This window comes from Stomoxys calcitrans, chromosome 1 (assembly GCF_963082655.1).
Source record: "Stomoxys calcitrans chromosome 1, idStoCalc2.1, whole genome shotgun sequence".
NCBI classification, from domain to species: Eukaryota; Metazoa; Arthropoda; class Insecta; order Diptera; family Muscidae; genus Stomoxys; species Stomoxys calcitrans.
In genome coordinates this window covers 213,842,923-213,866,399 of record NC_081552.1, presented here as the reverse complement: position 1 = coordinate 213,866,399, position 23,477 = coordinate 213,842,923, and the positions used below count along the sequence as shown (strand labels likewise).

The window sequence follows — 23,477 nt, the reverse complement described above, 5'->3', positions numbered from 1 at the left end:
CAAAACTAGTAAGGAATTGCTAGACAAAACTAGTGCAGATCGGTTGAAAATTGTGTTTATTATGGCCTTATAAGTGTTAATCGGTCGAAATATATGTAATTTCTCCATCGAAATCTGTACCGATTTTAATTAAACTTGGATATATGTTCAGATCATTTACAAAACAAAGCGTGCTAAATTTTGTGCAGATCGTTTGAAAATTGACGTTACTGCGGCCATATAAGTGCAAATCGGGGGATACATATATATGGGAGTTATATGTTAATCTGGACCGACATTGATGAAATCTTGCAGATATGTTTAGATCAGTAACAAAACAAGCCGTGTCATATTTTGTGCAGATCGGCTGAAAATTGTGTTTATTACGGCCTTATAAGTGTTAGTCGGGCGAAATATATATAGAAGCTATACCCAAATATGAACCGATTTTTATGAAATCCTGCAGATATGTTAAGATCATTTACAAAACGATCGGTGCCAAGTTTTATGCAGATCTTTTGTAAATTTAAGTTACTTTGGTCATTTAAATGTAAATCGGGAGATATATATGTATATGGGAGCTATATCTAAATCTGAACCGATTTTGATGAAATGTTAAGGTCTGTAACAAAACAATCCGTGCCAAATTTTTATGCAGATCGGATGAAAATTGTAGCAACTACGGTCATTTAAATGCAAATCGGGCGATATATATAGGAGCTATATCGAAATCTGTACCGATTTTTACCAAAATCAATTTCGTGATGATTGGACAGTCAATATGACCTGTACCTACAAGAATACATGAACTCACAGACGAACAGTCGGCCATGGTTAGGTAAGGTTCGGCAAGGTTTAAGTGGCAGTCTTCCATTAGACTCACTTAGACGTTTTCGTCCATTGTGATACTTCCATCTTGCACTGATTTACACCTAGACCACTTTCGATAGCCCACTTTGCTGTTGCACGTAGAGCATCCTGATGTATATCTCCTAGAGTGCTGGGAAACTTTCCCCTAACCACAAAAGCCACGTCATCATCAGAGTTGATGCCTAGAAACTACAACTGCTTCATGATTGACGTCCGTTTTACATTATTGAAAGCACCTTCAATGTCAAGATATGCTGTCATTATATATTCCTTAACAGCGAGAGAATCCTCTATATAGCGGACTAGGTCGTGAACGGCTGTTTCAGTGGATTTTCCTTTGCCAAATGCATGCTACTGCCGCGACAGGCAATCTCTAGGGATCTTTGCCCTAAGATATGTTTCTACGGACATGGCGTAATCGAATCAGAAAGTGATTCTGAGTTGACTGGTATACTTATCAATGGGTCTACCTATTCTCCTTCTCCAGTTGTGGTGTCGGGTATAATGAAGACAATGAGATGGGAATCAGCAGCGATCATCACTAACAACAACTTAAGCGCCATCTATTGGGGGATATCTATAATTTGATATCTCCTAATAGATGGCGGTAAGTAAAAGTAAAAAGAGAGAGCAGAGAGTGTTTAAAGTTGATCTTATGCTGTTCACCACTGTTTTGAAAAGTTGCCTGTCCTTAAAATAAATAAAATATAGGAAGCAAACTTTGACTATTTCTGGTTTCATTTTTGTAACCCTCCTACCCTAGGGCAAGTTTCCACAATAGGCTTTCTTAGATAAAAATATAAACAACAAGTAAAAGAGTGCTAAGTTTGGCCGGGCCGAATTTTATATTACCTCCACCATGGATCGCATCAAGACCCCAGATCAGTTTATAGGACAGCTCTATTAGGTTATGGAACGATTTCAACCATACAGTTGTTGGAGGTCGTAACAAAACACGTCATGCAAAATTTCAACTAAAACGTATGAGAATTGCGCACTCTAGAGGCCCTAGAAGTCAAGAACCCAGATCCGTTTATATGGCAGCTATATCATGTAATATGAAAATTTGAACCATACTTAGCTCAGTTGTTTGAATCATAGGAATTGCGCCCTCTAAAGGCTCAAGGAGTCAAGACCTAAGATCGGTTTATATGGCTGCTATATCAAAACATGGACCGATATGGCCTATTTACAATCCCAACCGACCTACAGTAATAAGAAGTATTTGTGCAAAATTTCAAGCGGCTAGCTTTACTCCTTCGAATGTTAGCGTGATTTCTACAGACAGACGGACATGGTTAGATCGACTTAAAATGTCGTGACGATCAAGAATATATATTATTTTTGGGATCTTTGACAAATATTTCGAGGAGTTACAAACGGAATGACAAAATTAGTATACCCCCATCCTATGGTGAAAGGTATACAAATTTCTATAAAATAAAGAATTTTGAAAAAAGAAAACAAAAACTACAAACGACAGGAACTGGGGAAATAATTTATGGTAGTCTAAAAGTTCCAAAAACGATGACTGGAATATACAAAAGTAACTCAGTGAATTCAAAGAAGTGTAATCGATAAGAAAGTTACACTTCATGTGGTGTAAAAGAAGGCGCAAAGGAGTGGGCCGGATTCAGCTAGTTCCATTTATAAAATTAAAGTAAATTTTAATTTCGACGACTTGGCCTGCATACCTAATGTGGTGTAGGGTATCAAGAGGTATGCTTTGCCCGACTTTAGCCCTCTCTTACTTGTTTTGTAATATAGAATTTGTTACACTTAACTGAAGACGTAAGCAAATTTTCAATTTGTTATCATTACTGCATTCAAGTTTGGTCACCGAAGAAAAACAACAGAATTTATGTAAAACCCGTCAAGCCATGGCAACCCTGCTCATTACTATGAATCATATGTACTATGTCTTTGACTTTTCCATTGTTAAGTTGTGTGCCTTTTAGCAAAACAAAAAAATTCGCACATGTATGGCCGTATGCCAAGAATAAACATAAAAATGAACAAATAAAAACTCTTCCACAAGACAAAAGTAATTAAACGGCCAATGATTCGTTTTTAGAGATTCTGTGGTTAACAAATAGCTGTTGGCCTTTGAACGGTTACAGTTAGAATTTTTAATTAATTTAGACATTTCGTTTTTATCTATTTGTTATGAGTGTTCATCATACATGGTTTAGCAAATCTTTAAATGGAACTAATCGCTTTTTTATGGAAATATTGAATTAAATGTTTTTTTTTTTATAAATTTTCCAACAATGTGGTAAAAATGGGTCATATCCATGGGCTGTGGATCATATTCCAATTTCTCTTGAAATGCCATATGTGTGACATACATACTTCTTTAGGTTTGTGTGTCACAAATGTGTCTGCCCTATGACGTGTTTGTTGCTTAAGTCTTTTGTTTTTGTTTTATTATGCTACCTAGCAATGCATCCAAATTGCCATATTATCAAAAAAAAAACGGCTGTTTCAGTTTTGATAGGCATCTTTCATAAATATTTCATAAATGCAGGCACAATTGTGTGCCTGCATTTATGAAATAGTACGAAATAAATAAGTTGTCTGCCTAAAATTCATTGAAATGTGGAAATGTCGTCTTTTCGCTTAAACGATTTTAGATATGCCAACATTTATTAACGGCCTACTAACTTATCACATTCGCATTTCATACAGATGTTATATTTTGTTGTGAAAACAGACCACGAAAATGACTCAATCGACACTTTTACTAAATTTTATAGTTCAACTTAAAATCTTTTACAACGAAAAAGTATTGGCAATTTTATGTTTACTTTCTAGTCATGATTTTTTTTATTTAGAAAATATTCGATATTTACGGAATTTTGCTGGGAATATAGTTTCGAAAAATATTAATTTAAGCACCTTTTTAAGGGTCAAATATGACATTGAAACACATTTGCATATCTTTTATAATGCTCATAAAAGCAAATTTTCGATTTACCTTCACTTTATACTGACCAAAAATCAAATTAAAAAATAAATTGACAAAAAATCTTTTATGGCCACATTACATAATATAGCCTCTGCATTGAAGTTGAGCTATATCAGATTATGCCGCCCAATGGCGTATGCTTGGATACCAAGGATTCCCTCAGATCCTGGAAGACTAAGGGAATGTAATCCCAATCCCCAGGAAAGAGAAGAAGGAAAGAACTCTCCTTGTGTTTGGCATTGATCAAATATCCGTGACGAGTTTTGCTAAGACTAAAGGCACTACTGGATATATTCATTTTGTCATTCCGTTTGCAACACATCGAAATATCCATTTTCGACCCTATAAAGTATATAAATTCTTAATCGGCGTAAAAATCTAAGACGATCTAGCCATGCCCGTCTGTCTGTTGAAATCACTTAACGCCGAACGAACTTGCCTTGCGGGGGCTTGGCAAGTTATGCGACACCAAAGGCCTATTACGATTTGTAATAAAGGATAAACCGACCTTTATTACCAGGAACTGGCAGGAGGTACTAGATATTATCTTTCGTCACAAATTCTGCACGTCTATCCCTTCTAGACCAGAAAAGGAAGCGGCAACTGCGGAGGATATAGACATAACGGTCAAGTGGATCACGAAGGCCCTGAATTACTCTCTTATGTCAGCATGTCCTAGTGCCAAACCAAGGGGCAAACAGCGTCCGCCATGGTGGACCTCAGAACTGGTTGGCCCAAGAAAGGACTGCAGAAAATCCTTCAACAGAGCGAAAACCACAAGAGCACCACACGATTGGCACATCTATAAGGCTGAGTTCAGAAAATATAAGGGCGTGCTGAGAAAGACTCGGGACAAATCTTGGGTGGAATTCTGTAGCTCCGTGGAGGATACATCTGAAGCCTATAGGCTAAGGAAGATTCTGTCCTCGAGACCTCTTACGGTGGGGCATATTCAGAAGTCGGAGAATGTGTGGACAATGTCGAAGGATACACTGGAACTACTTGTTGGTACACATATCCGGAAATTCGTCCAACAGACAACGTGGCTCCAGAAGAGTTTGTCAATGGTATGCATTGGTCGGAGGTTATTAGGGAAATGGTGTCTGAGCCGAAAATCCCTTGGGCGATTAGAAGTTTCGACTCCTTTGAGTCGCCAGGCCCTGATGATGTATCACCGGTTGAATTAAAAGCTGTGTCTGATAGACTGCTTCCTTGGCTTAGGGAGATATACTCTGCTTGTATCAACATGTCATATATACATGTGGGATGGAATGACACGAAGGTAATTTTCATTCTGAAAGCAGGAAAACCTTACCACACGAAGTCGAAAGATTTTTGTCCTATTAGTCTGTCATCCTTTATCCTGAAGACTCTTGAGAGTTTGATAGAAACATATCTTAGGGCAAAGATCCCTAGAGATCGCCTGTCGCTGCAGCAGCATGCATATGGTAAAAGAAAATCCACTGAAACAGCCCTTCACGACCTAGTCGACTAAGAGGTTTCTCTCGCTGTCAAGGAATATACAATGGTACCATTTCTAGACATTGAAGGAGCTTTCAATAGTGTAAAACGGACGTCAATCATGAAGGAGTTGGAGTTTCTAGACATCAACTCTACCGTAAGAAAGTTTATGTTAGTGGGTATACATTCAATATTGACACATGAGCAAGGTTGGCACACGATCTTTCAAGTATTTCCGCCTTCTCGTTTCCTAAAATATCCTTATATCCAGGTTATGAAACCTCTGAAGACAATTTAAACCCTCACGACAACAACCCACCACTTTAGTTCTTATAATCGTGCCAATTAAAGCCTTCAATGATGCTAGACTATCGTTGTAGTTACAGATGTTAGATCGATCTATTTCCCTGGATAACACAATCTTTGCTGCCCTAGTTATCGCAAAGACTTCTGCCTGGAAAAGGCTGCAGTCATCACACATTCGCAAAGAGGCGTTCACCACAATATGCAATATCCGTCTCAAATCCGTCTGTAAATATATATATAAATATCTGTAAACCAAATTTAACCATTCAGCCATTCCGGCAAAGTCGGCATCCTAATATTTAGTCCGCGGTCTACTATTTCTGTTCCTAGTTGTAATTCCGTCTGCAAGTCGTTCAATGTAGTGTTTAGCATACGGGTAATCCGTACCACACGAAGGCGAAAGATGTTCGTCCTATTAGTCTGTCATCCTTTATGCGGAAGACTCTTGAGAGGTTGATAGAAACATATCTTAGGGCAAAGATCTCTGGAGATCGCCTATCGCGGCAGCAGCATGCATATAGTAAAGGCAAATCCACTGAAACAGCCCTTCGCGACCTAGTTGGCTACATAGAGGGTTCTCTCGCTATCAAGGCATATACAATGGTAGCATTTCTTGACATTGATGGAGCTTTCAATAATGTAAAACCGACGTCAATCATGAAGGAGTTGGAGTTTCTAGACATCAACTCAACCGTAAGAAAGTTTATTAATAACTTACTTACTAAAAGATGAATTACGGCAGACTTTGGATCTGTGAATCAAAAAAGATGGGTCAGCAGAGGAATACCTCGAGGAGGTGTACTGTCTCCTCTACTTTAGAATATAGCCATAAACAATATATTATTGTCTCCGGAAGTAAAATGTGTAAAAGTGGTCGCGCATGCCGATGAGGTGGCAATTGCGGTTAGGGGAAAGTTTCCCAGCACTCTAGAAGTATATCTACTTCAGGAAGCTCTACGTGCAACAGCAAAGTGGGCTACCGAAAGTGGTCTAGGTGTAAATCAATGCAAGACAGAAGTAGTTCTTTTCAGCAGAATATACAAGTTGCCTACAGTTGCACCTGTTTTCTTGGGAGGAGAGAATGTTCCAAAACGCAAAATACCTGATTATTTTGCTGCACAAGAAATTGTACTTCAAATCCAACATTTTGGATAGGGCAAGAAAGGCAACTCTTGCCCTATACACCTGCAAGAGAGCCACTGGCAAAAATTGGGGGTTTAGGCCGAGCGTCATGCATTGGGTATATACCGCAGTTGTCCGACCTATAATGCTATATAGAGTTTTGGTCTGGTGGACGGCGCTTCAAGAGTCCACCTATGGTTCAATAGTCAATCGGATCCAAGAGATGGCTTGTTTGTGCATCGCAGCAACACTAAGGACGAAACCATCTGATGCACTGAATTTAATGCTACATCTAATGCATCTGGACATTATGGCTAGAGAAATTGCTGCAACCACTTCAAACACTTCAAAATTATGTGGCCCAATCTATACTTGAAAAGGTTTACCGCTTTGCTGTTGCAGGCTAGAACAGATGTCTCAGTCATTGTGACCCTCCCTGACAGGGCTCTGTCTGATCGGAAAACATTCTGACAGACTGAAAGTTGTAGTAATGACTTTTGCAAAAGCTGTGAGAACGTCGAAAAAGAAAGACTATAGAACATCTGCTGTGTGTGTCCCGCACAGGCATTCAGAAGGATTTCTACTCTAGGTTCTCAGTTCTTTTAGAACTTATCGGATTTAGCGGATATGAACATTTCCAAGTTGTTGCGATTTTTAAAGTGATCTGGATGGTTTAACGGTATGAACTAGAAGGCATCTTCCTTCCCGTGTTCCTTTGATATCACGAACATGCACGAATAACCTCTAAGTAAGTCTGATGGCAGACTGCCTCCTAACCTAACCTAAATTTTGAACATTTTACTAAGGAACAGGGCAAACTTTTCACATATCAATGAGTTCAGTACGATTCAAGTTTAAGCTCAATGATAATGGGCCTGCTTTTTATAGCCGAGTCCGAAAGGCATGCCGCAATGCGACTCCTCTTTGGAAAAAAAGTTTTTTCATGGCATAGTAGTACCTCACAAATGTTACCTGTATTAGGAGAGGAAAACGACCGCTGAAAATTTTTTTCTGATGGTCTTGCCAGGATTCGAAACCAGGCGTTCTGCGTCATAGGCGGCCATGCCAACCTCTGCGCTACGGTGGCTTCCTAACATTGGGCCGGAAACCAGGCGTTCTGCGTCATAGGCGGACATGCCAACCTCTGCGCTACGGTGGCGTCCTAACATTGGGCCGGAAATGGTTATTTAGATGTGTTATTGTTAGATGTTTGAACTAGAAGGTACGTTCCTTCTCCTGTTCCTGTGGTGTCATGAAAATGAACGAAAGCGTTTAAGTGAGCCACTTAAACCTAGCCTAACCTACGGACGGAAATGGATATTTAGATGAGTTGCAAGCGGAATGATAATGGTGGCTATAAAAAGAAACTTTATTTTAAATATTGAACTAAAACGAAATTTTGAAACAACAAAACCAAATAGAAATACTTATCATAAAAATACCATAAAACTAACATTCATTCAAAGTTTTATGCATATTAATAAAAAAAAATCAAAATAACCAAACAATGACTAAAATGCCCAGTTACTAAACCAAACCAAAGAGATTAAAACACAAGTAAAAAGACGTTAAGTACGGCCGGGCCAAACTTTGGATACCCACTACCTCGGGTATATATGTAGACCACCTTTCCTCATAATACGGTGAAAAATTCATCATTTATGCCCCCATAGCAGCTATATCGAAATATGGTTCAATTTAAACCAAATTCGGCACGAACATTGAGTGGTGTAAGTCATGGTTCAATTTTGTAGCTATATCTAAATATAGACCGATCTGAACCATATACGACACGGATGTCAAAAACCCTAACATAAGTCACTGTGTAAAATCTTAGCGAAATCGGATTATAAATGCGCCTTTAATGGAGCCAAAACTTTAAATCGAGAGATCGGTCTATATGGCAGCTATATCCAAATCTGGATCGATTTGCGCCAAATTAAAGAAGGATGTCGAGGGGCCTAACACAACTCACTGTCCCAAATTTCGGCGACATCGGACAATAAATACGCCTTTTATGGGCCCAAAACATTAAATCGAGAGATCCGTCTATATGGCAGCTATATCTAAATCTGAACCGATCGGGGCCAAACTGATAAAATATATCGAAGGGCCTATCACACCTCACTGTCCCGAATTTCGGAGAAATCGGACAATAAATGCGCCTTTCATGGATCCAAAATCTTAAATCGAGAGATCGGTCTGTATGGCAGCTATATCCAAATCTGGACCGATCTAAACCTAATTGAAGAGGAATGTCGATAGGCCTTACACAACTCACTGTCCCAAATTTATGAGCCCAAGACCTTGTATCGAGAGATCGGTCTATATGACAGCTATATCCCAATCTGGACCGATCAGGGCCTAACACAACTCACTGTCCCAAATTTCAGGAAAAATCGTTTAATAAATGTGGCTTTTATGGGCCTAAGACATTAAATCGGAGGATCGGTCTGTACGGGGGCTATATCAAGATATAGTCCGATATAGCCCATCTTTGAACTTAACCAAAAAAAAAAGAATCTGTGCAAAGTATCTCAATATCTCTATTTTTAAAGACTGTAGGATGATTTCTACAGACAGACGTACGGAAATTGTCTTAGATTTTTACGACGATCAAGATATATATACTTTATAGGATCGGAAATGAATATTTCATTTCATAATCGCCCATATCTTTTTAAATTTATTTCATTCAATTGAAAAAAATAAGTAAATCGATATATTTTCAGATTTTTCCCATTATTTCTCATAAAAATATATGATTTAAAATTGGCGGTCTCAAGCATTTAAACTATGACGGCATACATGAATGCATGCATTAACACACACAATTATATAACCTGAAAAAAACAAAACATCTAAAAAGCAGCATGTCGAGTAAAGCACACCGGCTGATAAGGTGCAGTTGAGTGCAGGCACCACGTGCTTCCAGCAGCATCTCATAGTTGTCAGTCTAAATTGTCCATGATTATGGCAGTCAAATCACCATCAACCTACTGCTAGCCTAAGTGAGCTAGAGAGAGTCGTATAAAATCTATGAATGGCTTAGCTGGGCTATACGGCCTCTAACCTGCTATCAAACGAAGAGGTCACCAGCATAATGTCAACTGGCTCTATTACATAACAAGGTGAGTTTAAAACATCTTTTTTTACAACCTTAAAGGGAGCTAGGTGGAGCGTGCGTATGGTTATAACTTATTTTTTTGGTTTGTTTACAAATAACATTGGCAAATTTTGTTATCGTCCAAAGAAAGTATGGCGCGTTTAAAAAATTTTGGCCTGATTCAAGTTTTCGAACAAAATAAAGTTCAATGTTAAGAAACGAACGTTCACAAAAAGATAAAAAAAAACATTGCATTGAAATTCCTGCTCTTGGAAAAAAGGGTGGGGTGTTTTACATGGTCAAATGCCATTGTTTTACAGACAGGGACCCGGATAAGTAAATAATTGTTTTTAACTTTTAATTTCACCATATAACAATGACTTTATTGAGAGTAGGCAAAAACAAAAACGAAGACAACACTAAAGACATGATGGCACGCAACAGCGTTTTATGTGGGTAAATATGTCGCCTAAGAAATTTATAGCTTTTGTGGGAAGAAAACATTTTACACCTACCATTTTAAAATAAATAATAATGTTGCTTTGTAACTCCAACGAGGATACGAGTATTTCCAATGAGACAATTCAATTATTCTTTTTATTTTCCTTAATTATTATTTTAAATGCACTTGTTGGCTTTCACACAAACTGAACAAGATTTTGTTTACTTCGCTTTCAATTTTTTTTTCTTATTTTTTTTATTTGTTATGGCCAATCACTTGTTGGAGGGGTTTCTCCTCTCGTTTGCCGTTGACTTAACAATGTCACCACACGCTTTGAAGTATCTCGTTGCACTGGTTCGTTTTTCTATCTTGTTGCCAGCATTTTGGCTAAATCCACCAAAGCCATGGCCAATGTCTTGGACGCCAAAAATGAAGACAACAACATATTTCTTTTACTCTTTCTCTCTTTCACTCTCCCATATGCTCACTTGATCTTCATTTCTTTGCTTAGCGGCATGTGTACTTGTATAGATGAGACTCTCTCCAAATTTCACACTTAACATCATATTGCGAGTGCTTTACACTTCTCCCAAACTTGATTTTTGGTTTGCTTTTGTTTTAGAAGCAGACAGCATTGATGCTGTCAACTCTTATCACTTTTTGCAAATAAAGCAACAATTGCGACCGTTGAAGATGCTACAAAATTTAAATTTAAGGAAGGAGTTCAGTATAGCCAAATCTTACATACTTACCAACATGGTTTCTGTTAAATATTGACCTTTATTAAGTGAGTTTATATTTTAACTAGCCGAACCGGGCCCGCTCCGCTGCGCCTTCTTCACTCTCTAATGTCTTTTTAGGATGGGGATACTTCGCAGTGAATGTGGATAGCGAATTAAAGCCACTGTAGCCCATGTCCGCCTATGACGATTAAATCCCGCGTTCTGTCCCTGGCGAGAAAATCGAAACAAATTTAAAGCAGTGGTTATCCCCTCCTAATGCCGTCGAAATTTGCGAGGTACCAAGCCATGCATGATCATGTAAACTCTCCTCAATGAGGTTACGGCATGCCGTTCTTTATCATTGAGTTTAAACTTGAATAGGAAAGCACTCATTGATGTGTGAGAAGTTTGCTCCTGCCCAGTTCATGGACGAAATTTTACTCTACTCCCAAATATCTTTTTTGGGAGTTCTATATTACCACGTTTGAAATATTTCCTGTTAACAGGGTATTTCGGGAGTGGAGTGGTCACCCAGACACTTGGCCTTTAAAGTAAATATGATCTTCTTGCTCCACTTTCAGATACATTTTATATGGGAATCGGAAAATTAGTTCTGTTTGAGGGTGGGTTGCCCAAAAACTAATTGCGGATTTTTTAAAAGAAAGTAAATGCATTTTTAATAAAACTTAGAATGAACTTTAATCAAATATACTTTTTTTACACTTTTTTTCTAAAGCAAGCTAAAAGTAACAGCTGATAACTGACAGAAGAAAGAATGCAATTACAGAGTCACAAGCTATGAAAAAATTTGTCAACGCCGACTATATGAAAAATCCGCAATTACTTTTTGGGCAACCCAATAGCTTGTATATAAGGCATATATTGCAATGGTCGGTAAATACGACCGATTAGGAAGATATTTTGGGGTGGGGCGACCCTCAAGCACATGGATCTTCAATTGTATATCAAATTCGTTTTTTTCTTTCAAGCACCTTTCGTTTGAGCCCTAAATTTTTGTGATTGGGCTATTTATCCATTTGCAGGTTTTTGGATGGCCCCCGAGGCACCCGACCCTAACAATAGAAACCATTTCTTGTTTTAGGTGACTGTAAGAGTGAAAAAACACGAATCGCATTACTTAACTCCGAGATCTATTTTTTGTTTTTTTTTTTTTTTTTTTTGAAAATTAGAGTGAAGAGAAGTGCTTTTTAAGGGAGAGATGGCACCTCAGACATTTCGACTCAAACATCAATATTAAATTTGTGCTTCACTCCCAAATCCCCTTAATTTCAGACCCATATTGCCATGGCCGATAAACAAGGTGGGTGTTTTGGGTATAGGGCTCCCACCGGCACTTTGCCCTGAAAATAGAAATAAAATTCAATACCGCTGATTTGAGCTCCATGTTGGCATAGTCGGAAACGAAGTTCAGTTTAGGGCGTATTCCCAAACACTTTGCTTTAAAATAGGATATCAGATTCGTATTCTACTATTAAAAAGTCATGGTCGGTTAAAGTGCCCAGTGGGCCGACCTCCCATTACGTGGATGTAATTTTATATGCCATATTTGTAATCTTCTGCCAAATACTTTTTATTTGAGCCCCATATTGACATGAACGTCGAATATATCTGTAACGATGAGTTTTGGGGTTGGAGCGGCCCGCTGGGTTCTTGGAACCATTTTAATATGATATTCGATTTCTAGTCTCTAATACCGTTCATTTCATACCCATAATGTGCCTATCGCCCAACTTTTGATTTTGGTTGGTGTTTTTGGGGTATGGGGGAAGTTCCGGCCCCATCCAATATCAAAAAAATATATAGCCTGTCTCGTTCCAGACCAACCTACTCAATCTGCCAAAATTTTAAGAAAATCGGTTCTGCCGTTATTGAGTCTACGGAACAAACAAACAAACAAACCGAGTCCCATATAGTCATTATTGGTTAATATGCCCATTTAGGACGTTTTCGGGGGGTTAGTGTGACCCCCTATACTTCAATCTGATTTTGTATGCCAGATCTAGCCCCGAATACCTTTCATTTAAGCCCCATATTGATATGAACTTTCCATTTGTCTGCTTTGAGGTGTTTTGGGGTTAAGGCAAATTCCTGAGTACTTGGACCAAATTTTAATACCAAATTCCCATTCTACTCTTCAATACCATAAATTATCGGTCCACGTTTGGTTTTTGGTGGCGTTTTTGGAATAATGGGGGAGGGTGCGCCCCCTTCCTATATCAACAAATTATAAATCCTGTTCCTCCCTCCTGCCCATATCCGCAATCTACTCCCGAATACCTTTCATCTGAGTCCTATATTGTCATGCTCGTCCAATAAACCTATGTTAAGGGGTTTTTGGGTTGGGGCAGCCCCCAGTTACTTGGACCCAATTTTTAACATGAAATACGTAATCTACTCCTGAATACCTTTCATTTGAGTCCCGTATTGTCCCGATCGATACACTTTTATTATGGGTAGTATTTTTTGGGTTAAGAGAAAGGTTCGCCCCTTTCCGATATCCAGAAATTTTATAGCCTATGTTTCCTTCCAGACCAACCTACAACTGTGAATGGATCATTTAGTCCCCCAATATATATTTTCTTCTTGTACCTACATGCCAAATTTCAGACCTCTAGCTCCATCTGCAAACACAGTACCAAATGGTACCAATTTCGGTACCAAAATTTATGAATTTTTAATAGATCATTTAGTCACCTATCATATACTTCTTAGTTGTACCTACATGCTAAATTTCAGTCCTCTTGCTTCATCTATGAAGAAAGTACCAAATGGTACCAATTTTGGCAACAAAATGTGCGAATGATACGGAGCCGACGAATATTTATTTCTTAGTTGTACCCACATGCCAAATTTCAGACCTCAAGATCCATCTGACAGTAAGTACAAAATGGTACCGATATTGGTACCAAAATTTACGAATTGTAAAATCATCATAATCACACATCATCTATTTCCTAGTTCTACCTACATGCCAAATTTCAGACCTCTAACTCCATCTTTAATAAAAGTACTAAATGGTACCAATTGCGGTATAAATATACATTCCCCCCGTTACCAGTACTATTTTTCTGTTTTCCCTCACCCTTTTGCTCCAAAAGTCTTTTAAATCATATTTCAAAATTCTACCTCTATCCATCCGTCCTGTACAAAGTTTACCCCATTTCGTACCTTTTTAGTACCTAAATTTACAAAATTCCAAAGTGTACCCAAGTTCAAAAATTCAGATTTTTAGCTCTACTAACAAAGAAAGTACCAAATAGTACCAATTGCAGTACTAAACGTACGATTTTCATTTCCGTTTGCGCTGGGCAAATATGTACCATTTCGTACTTTTTTTTTACTTTTTAGTACCTACACGTACGAATATCACGAAATCCAGCCTTATCCCATGCCTACAATCCAAGACCAACATTCGTGAAAAATTTCATGATTCCAGCTTTAGCTGTTTGGGCTGGGCGATGATCAATCAGTCAGTCACTCAACTCTTTTATATCTATAGATTATTTCAAAGAAATCAAATCGGGTAATGAATGAGACTTCAAGGGGCTGGAGAAGTCATAACGGTGGATTGGTTTCAATTAGAGGTGTGCACGTGAGTAATGAGTTGTCGTGTCAAGCGTGAGTCACGAGATTCGTAAGTGAGATCTAAAGCCAATCACGCGATCGTGCGTGACCTTGATTGAATTAATATTCTTCGTGCGTGAGTGAGTGAAATCGTACTCAAGACAATAATCACGACTCACGAGAAAATCACGACGCATGAGGAAATCACGACGCATGAGAAAATTACGACTCACGAAAAAATCACGACTCATCAGAATATCAAGACTCAAGAGACACTTACGACTCACGAGAAAAAATATCGAAAAAACAATTTTTTGCATGCGTCGCCACCCTAAAAACACCCATAAATCTGACATATTTACCGGGCTGCCAATATGGGGCTCAATTAAAAGATATTTGGCAGTAGAGCATGAAATTGATATCCAATTTCGAGACCAAGTTTCTGGGGATCCTACGCTTTGCCAAACAGGACTTAAGTACTGACCATGACAATATGGAGCTCAAATGAAAGGTATTTGAGAGTAGAGTACGAATCAGATATTCAAATGTGGAGCCAAGTGCTTGGGGACCCAAAATAACCCCCAAAGAGGGCAAATTTACCGACCATAGCAATATGTGGCTCAAATGTAGAATACGAATCTGATATATTTTTTCAGGGCCGAGTCACCGAATGGTCTTTCCAACCCCCCAACCGGACATGTTTGCCGACTACAGAAATATGGGGCACAAAGGTATTTGGGGTAGATTTCGAATCTCAAAACACCCCCCATATAGGACTTTTTTTTATTGGCCATGGCAATATGGGCCCTGTGGCCTCCAGGGTGGTGGATCCCGACACTCCCATGGGGATTTTAGATCAAATAAAGTTTTTTTTAAGTGGAGTACATCTCACATCCAAACTTTGATGACCCTTAACCCTATGACAAATTCATAGAACAATAAAAATCATATGGGATTTAAAAAAAGTATTTATACTGTTATGCTGTTAGCCAAGTGATATACACATATTATTTTCGTAGCGGCTACGAATCAATCAATTCATATAATCGCGTATTTTATTCGAACTGAGTGACCAATCGAATGTAACACACAAAGGGGAAATTGTTTAATGAGTTTTGGAGAAAAGAAAACGCCAAATTTTTTTCAGACAAGTCAGGACAAAGATACCACACTACTGGTGGACGCTTTTCGATTATCGGTTAGATAATAATTTTCATTGAAACGCGTCCCCCAGTTGTGTGGTATCTATGTCCTGATTTGTCTGAAAAAATCTGGCAATTTATTTTCTTCAAAACTCATTTAATAATCTCCCCTTTGAATGTAAGACACGCGATTATATGAATTTCATAAATCATTTAACATTGACATCACTGAAAACATATAAAGACAATTCTAACTTCAGTCAAGTTATTGCGAAAAGTTTGTTAATTCTCCCAAATGTTATGCATCAAGTTTCCATTACACACTGACATATTTTCCCACTGTTTCCGATTAACATCTTCCTATAAAAAGGGAAAGAAAAAGAGTAAAGGCAAAGACATAAACAATAAGTGTTGTTCAAATAATCTCCCATTGCCCAACCCAGCAGTTATGACTAAAGGCGTGACGTCACAAAACAGAGTAGCGAGAAAGCATTTAAATGTAAACATTGTCACAGTACATTTGTTTATATTTCACATTCCACTTGGGCTGATTTTTGTTTATTGTGACAACGGTTATTTTATACACTTGATATGAGTTTTGTAACACATTTAGTTAACATACTCGTTCACAATTAACTAAGTCTTATGTATGATGAATGAATGCTGTTTCAGTGTGTAGCATGTTAGTAAAACAACTGCCCCTTTTGACGTTGATTATGCATGCGGCTGTTTTCTTTGCCTCATTCAGTCCAATTTCAGTTGTATTCTTTTTTAAAACAGGAAATATAAGCCAGAATGCATCTAATAAAAAATGTTTACACATACTTTAATGCTTCAATTTTCATAATCATCAAAAATGATTTAACGGTATTTAGTTTTTAAAGATGATAGTGACATCATATTTTTATGTGCTCCCTTTTTGTGTTTTATAAATTTTTATTTATTTGAGAAGAAGCATTTACAAAGAATAGCTAGACCTAAATAGTTTTGAATGAACGATATGAATGATGTTTTGTCAATAAAACATCAGGGAGCTCAATAAAACTTTCCATTCTGGGCCCACAACTAATGAAGTTCGTTTCTTAAGTATTTTGATTTTTTCTAAACACTCTTATCATTGTTATGTTGACAAATGAAAGTGATCTCATTTAGCTTCTGTTGTTTTAAACAAAAAATGTTGTAAATCATCACCTTATATTGACATTCCTTCTCAATTTTACCATTGTTTCTAATGCCTTACATCTATGCATTAAATGAGGTCGGCCTGAAGAGCCAACTGTAAATAATTTCACCGCCTATACAATAAAGAATTAGTTATCATATATTGGGCCAAAGGATAGCAAAAAAGCAACCAAAAATCTTCCGTTGAGTCACTGCTATTTTAATGTTACTCAAGATCTTACTACGTAGTATAGTGGGCAAAAGCACACACACTATTGTACATTTTTGCAGACGTGCACAAGAACAAGAGCATGTGTTAGTGTGCCCACAACTGCTTTAATAGCGTTAAGGATTCGATGCTAGTGTACTTCTGATGCTGCATCTACTTTTCATTTCACATCATCGCCACTCACACCGTATTCGTTACCATTAAATTTTAAGGAAAATGATCTAGACCTACAGCTCTCAGTTTGGTCCTGCGATGTTTGTTAAGACGTGAGGACTTCTTTTTGACTGTTTTACAGATCGATACACAATTCTTCTCGTTTTTATATTCCCACCATCAACGGTTAGGACTATATTAATCTAATAATTCCGTTTGTAATGACTCAAAATATTTGTCTACGACCCTGTAAAGTATATAAAGGTTGATTTTTTAGCTATTATCTTTTTGACAACACTGGTTTAAATAGCTCACACACGTTTCGTGTTTTGTTTCACTGTCAAATATATTTTCTTTGGTCTATAATTTAACTAGAATCGTCCCACAAACGAACATTGCTTGCAATTATTGAATTTTATTATCAAAATGCGTACTCTGTTAAGAAAGTTCACCATTTTACGACGAAGCTCATTTTTGGCTCAATGGGTACGTAAATAAGCAGAGTGAAGATCAGCCAGAAGCATTGCAAGAGTTACCAATATATTCTGAGAAAGTCACAGTTTGGTGCGGTTAATGGGCTAGTGGTATCATTGGACCGTACTTCTTCTCAGATCCTGCGAATCGTAACGTAACTGTGAATGGTGAGCACTATCGTGCGATGATATCCATCTTTTTTTTGCCCAAAATGCAAGAGCTTGACTTGCATAACATATGGTTTCAACAAGACGGTGCCACATGCCACACAGCACGCGTAACAATGGACTTATTGAGAGGGGAGTTTGATGAAACTTTTATTTCACGTTCGGGACCGGCAATTGGCCGGCTAGATCGTGCGATTTAACGCCCTTAGACTATTTTTGTGGGGCTATATTAAAGCTTATGTATATACAGACGCGGGTTTGTCCTCAATTGACGCATTGGAAGACAACATTGAAGCACTTATTCGTGAGATACCGGCCGAAATGTTAGTAAGAGTATGCCAAATTGAACTAAGCGGATGGACGATTTGAGGTGCAGTCACGGTCAACATTTGCATGAATTAATCTTTAAACATTAAATTATATGGACCGTACTATCGATTCCAACAAAGATTTCATGCATTTTTTACCATTTTAAGTGTTTTTTTGAAAAACTTTCCTATATCTTTTTTAAAATCACCCTTTATATTTTTTATGTCCGTCCGACCGCCTGCGAAGTCACGATAGTCTTTAAAATATTACACATGTACTTCTTATTGATGTAGATCTCTCATATAACTCAATCCCTTGATTTGGCTTCTTGAGCCCCCAGATGCCACGTGATGTACACTAAAGCCCTCCAACGCCTGAGAAAAAAATCCAAATTTTTATGTTGTGAGATCGAGGGGGTTACGAGAGAAACAAAGATCTGTCTGTTCACTAAAGAGACAAATCTATGGTAAGACTCACACTTCCTAGATAAAATAATCTTAGCAACGTATATAGTTTAATACCTGGGGTGATCCATGGTAGTGGCTGTCCAATATTCGTTTTTTATTTGTTTCCTTATTTGTAAATTAAAATTTGATTTTGGGCAAGGTCTTGGATTTTTGGAGAATCCAGACTAATCCCGACTGGTAGTGTAGAGTTTCCCGACTTCACGCTTTTGGGGACCTGACAAGCCTACTTGTGATGCATGGTAAATGGGTGAGACTCTTAAATGGACCAAATAGGGCCGCGTTTGTGTAGATCCAATATAAATCGATCTCGCGACTTGACTTCTTCAGCCTCTAGCGGGTGCAACCCCCATATAAACCCTCATACCGATTTCACTTTTTATACCCACCACCATAGGATGGGGGTACAATAATCTAGTCATTCCGTTTTTAACACCTCAAAATAAGCGTCTAAGACCACATAAAGTATATATATTCTTGATCGTCTCGACGTTCTGACCCGTTCTAGCCACGTCCGTCCGTCCGTCCATCGAAATCAAGATAGCTGTCGAACGCGTAAAGCTCGCCGCTTGAAATTTTGGACAGACACTTCTTATTGATGTAGGTTGTTCGGGATTGCAAATGGACCTAATCGGTTCAGATTTGGATGTAGCCTCCACAAAAATCGATCCCCGAAATTTTGAGCAAAGACTTGAGTTCTGATTTCCAATATCCATGCCGAGTATGATCCGAATCGGTTTATAAACAGATATAGCCCCCATATAAACCGATCCCAGGATTTGATTTCTTGAGCCCTTAGAAACCCCCATTTTCATCCGAATTGGCTGAAATTTAGAACAAAGACTAACGCTATGATCTTCAATATACATGCCAAGTATGATTCGAATCGGTCTATAAAAAGATATATCCCCCATATAAACCGATCCCCGTTTTGGAGTGCTTGAGTCCTTCAAAGCCTCAATTTTCATCCCATCTCGCTGAAATTTAACACGAAGACTTGTTCTTTGACTTCTATCATCCATGCCACGTATGATCTGCATCGGTCTATAAACAGATATTGCCCCCATATAAACCGATCCCAGGATTTGACTTCTTGAGTCCTTAGAAGCCACAATTTTCTTCCGATTTGGCTGAAAATTGGAACAAGGACTTGTGTTATGACTTCCAATATCCAGTCGAAGTATGATCCTAATGGGTCTATAAACAGATATAGCCCCATATGACTTCCAACATCCATGCCAAGTATTATCCGAATCGGTCTATAATCTGATATAGCCCCCATATAAACCGATCCCAGGATTTGACTTCTTGTGCCCTTAGTAGCCTCAATTTTCATCTGATTTGGCTGAAATTTGGAACAAAGACTTGAGTAATGACTTCCAAGATCCAGTCGAAGTATGATCCTAATGGGTCTATAAACAGATATAGCCCCATATAAACCGATCCCCCGATTTGACTTTTTGAGCTCTTAGAGGCCTTGATTTTCAAGTATAATCCGAATCGGTCTATAAAAGATATAGCCCCCATATAAACCGATTCCCGGATTTGACTTCTTGAGCCATTACAAACCTCAATTTTCATCAGACTTGGCGGAAATTTGGAACAAAGACTTGTGTTATGACTTCCAACATCCATGCCAACTATGATCCGAATCGGTCTATAAACAGATATAGCCCTCATAAAAACCGATCCCCGGATTTGACTTCTTAAGCACTTAGAAACCTCAATTATCATTCGAATTGGCTGAAATTTAGAACAAAGACTAACGTTATTATCTTCAATATACATGCTGAGTATGGTGATATAGGCCCACCTAAGTACCGATATCCCGATATGACTTCTTGAGACCAAAATAATTCAAATACAAACTCTGTTGATAAGGGTACATTTTTAGCGGAATCCATGGTGGCGTACCCACCAAGATTCAACCCGGCCGAACTTAGCACGCTTTTACTTGTTTAACCTATGTTCATATCCGATTTGATGGAAAATTTGCCGGTGATATTTTGTTACGACTTCCTTCATCCAATACAAGTTTTGTACAAATCGGTATGTAACCTTATAAAGCTCCCTTATAAACCATTCTTCTTGTTTATTCTTAATTTTCAGAATTTTCTATTAAGGAGAATTTTGTCGAGTTTTGATTCTTTCTTAAAAGTTTTCAAAAACACAATCATTAAAATTCGATTTTGTTTTAATAAATTAATTTTCATTTTTAATTTAATTTTTGAAAGCATTTTTTCAAATACATTTAAAACTGATTTTATTGGACAATATAGATGTTCCATTGCAGGATATTGTCCGGCTTTAGACCATTGTTTAATGCTTTCTATTCAAATAAAAGTATAGCAAAAACCATTTAAAAGTCAGCAACATTGTGTTTTGTTGCTAGAATCATTTGACTTGTTACCCGTATCGCGGATTCAATTTCGACCAAGAAATATCATTATTGGAGAAATATCATTTTGTTTGTTTTTCATTTCCGGATCTTGTTTTCCGTCCTCATTTAAGTTGTTATGTATTTGTAACCGACTTAATATAAGTCGATAGTTCCACAAACCCATATTACGTTTAAATAATTATTTTTTTACGCTTTAATTTGACTATTATGATCTTCACATTAAGTTTACCAGTGTCAACATAAATATTATTGTTTTTATTTAGTGCATTTTATTTTTATGTGTTTATGTCGTTATCAACAACAGGGGGGTAAGTACCCAGGCAAGTTGTGCAACTTAGGGTCACATTTGTAATTACATCTTGTTGTAACAAAACGAAAGCATTAAAACATAACATCATACCAGTAGTGATATAACGTAATTAGGTTATATATTGATAAGTTTTATTTGTCTATTTTTTTGTTTTTTTTTTTTTTGCATGAGTTTATGTCGAATTGAAAAATTGTGTTTTATGAGGGCTATAATGGAAAATTCACCTATGAAACAGATGTCAGAGTATCAATGTAACTGTTTTATTTTCTGATGAAATAGTTAAGAGTTCCAAATAGGATTCGAAGTCACGAGAATTACTTATGGGTAATGTTAAATGACTTATAACACCAACACTTTGATTCTCAAAGTAAATCATTATCACCAATTAGGAATTGGGTTTGACAAGTAATTAAGACAATAAGATGAGTTTAATACTTATTTTTCGGGGTTTTAGTTCTGTTGAAGATGAAATAATAATGACCGATATCGCTTAGAAAATCGCCCCAAGATATGGTGATTAGCCTGCCTATGTACACTCATAGAAAAAAGTTAGCTAAAAATAGCAAACACTGTCTGCTGAATATTAGTAGTTAATTTGTTGTACCTATACTTGTAGCAATAGTTCTGCTATTACAGCAGTAGTACTGCAATTTCAGAGCAGCGGGCTTGCTACTGAAAAGTCTGTTGTTTGCTGAAAATGACAGCTGCTTAATTATGGAGGGGATATTAGAAGAAAAAAAGAAAACATGTGGTAATGTGTGTCTCAGTGGATGTTGATAATCACCACTAAATGTATACATTCCATGACCTCTTTTCTTTAAATTTAGATACAAAAAGCCAGTCATGTGCACATCAGTAGAGCGATAACAAAAATGCAAGCAATCTCAGCCACATTTCGAAATGTATACCAATGGATGGATCAGGTAGCTTCTTTAGAGAAATATTCCACTGATTAAAATCATCTCTTCCAACAAAATTTCTAAAAAAAATGTCTAAAGTAATCAAAGCAAGCAACAAGCAGCCATAAAAAGTAGCATACAATTTTTTTTCTACAGACTTTTGTACTCAAAACATCAGATTTTGTTAGTTTAAATAGCAGTAAGAAAATGTTTGCTAATACTGCAGCCCTATGTGTGCTGAAGCAGCAATAATATCTGCTTTCTCATTTTCAGCAGACAAAAACAGCAAAAATTTTTGCTGTTTTAAACAAAAAATTTGGTTGAGTGTAGTTCAAAGAGAATTCATATAACATAAATTTTTTCAGTCATTAAACTAAGATTGACTAATTCGCTTTTGTTGCTAATTCGTTTCTGTACTAGCATATCTAGATCTATAGTTCATTTGGGATCCTATATAACTAAAACGATTTTTGACTATAGCAATTTAAGATTTTATCCAAATTTTAAATCATTAAAAAGTCAGTGATATACTACCCTGATATTGTCCATCAACGCAGATTGAACGATAATTTTACGAAGAATCTTCTCTGTTTTCGCAATCACCCATGCTTCAGAACAATATAACAACACGGCTAGTATCAGTGTCTTTTATAGAATATTCCCTGCAGGATGTTTTGGGGTAAATTAATCCCTATTAACACAAATAACCGGTCATATTACCAAACATTTTAGTCAATTGTTTGGCTGCTTTGGCGTATTTTTTTTTTTAATTTTGAGAATAAACCGGTGAAAACACCGATATCAATGTCTCTATGTTGGGGACAGTTCGTTTTTTCATAAGTACGCATTCGTTGTTTTTGGTACTTTTCTTGTTGTACACTCGTCGTATTATAAAAAAAAACAACAACAAACAACGACATCGCACTGGCTGAGCTTTTTTTTTTTGCTTCGAACAAAACATGCCAAAATAAAACAACAACTTCAACCGTTACAAGTGCGCAGAGAAGTTAATTTTTATACGCTCCACCATAACATGGGCGTATACTAATTTCGTCCTTCTTTTTGTAACTCCTCCAAATATTCATCTAAAACTCCATAAAGTATATATATTATTGATCGCCATGATATTTTAAATCGATCTAGCCATGTGCGTCCGTCCGTCTGTCAATCCGTCTGTCTGTCGAAAGCACGCTAACTTTCGAAGAAG

At 37.4% G+C, this 23,477-nt stretch overlaps 1 protein-coding gene across 1 annotated transcript in view; it reads right to left on the bottom strand.

The window, feature by feature from the left end:
• The window catches only part of LOC106084833 (uncharacterized), a 33,597-nt gene extending 23,188 nt beyond the window's left edge, over nt 1-10,409 (bottom strand). The window contains exon 1 of the mRNA XM_013248765.2: nt 10,328-10,409. Coding sequence (XP_013104219.2) covers nt 10,328-10,330 — 3 coding nt within the window. The 5' untranslated portion in view covers nt 10,331-10,409. The remainder of the gene's footprint in view (nt 1-10,327) is intronic.
• Nucleotides 10,410-23,477: the final 13,068 nt, after the last annotated feature.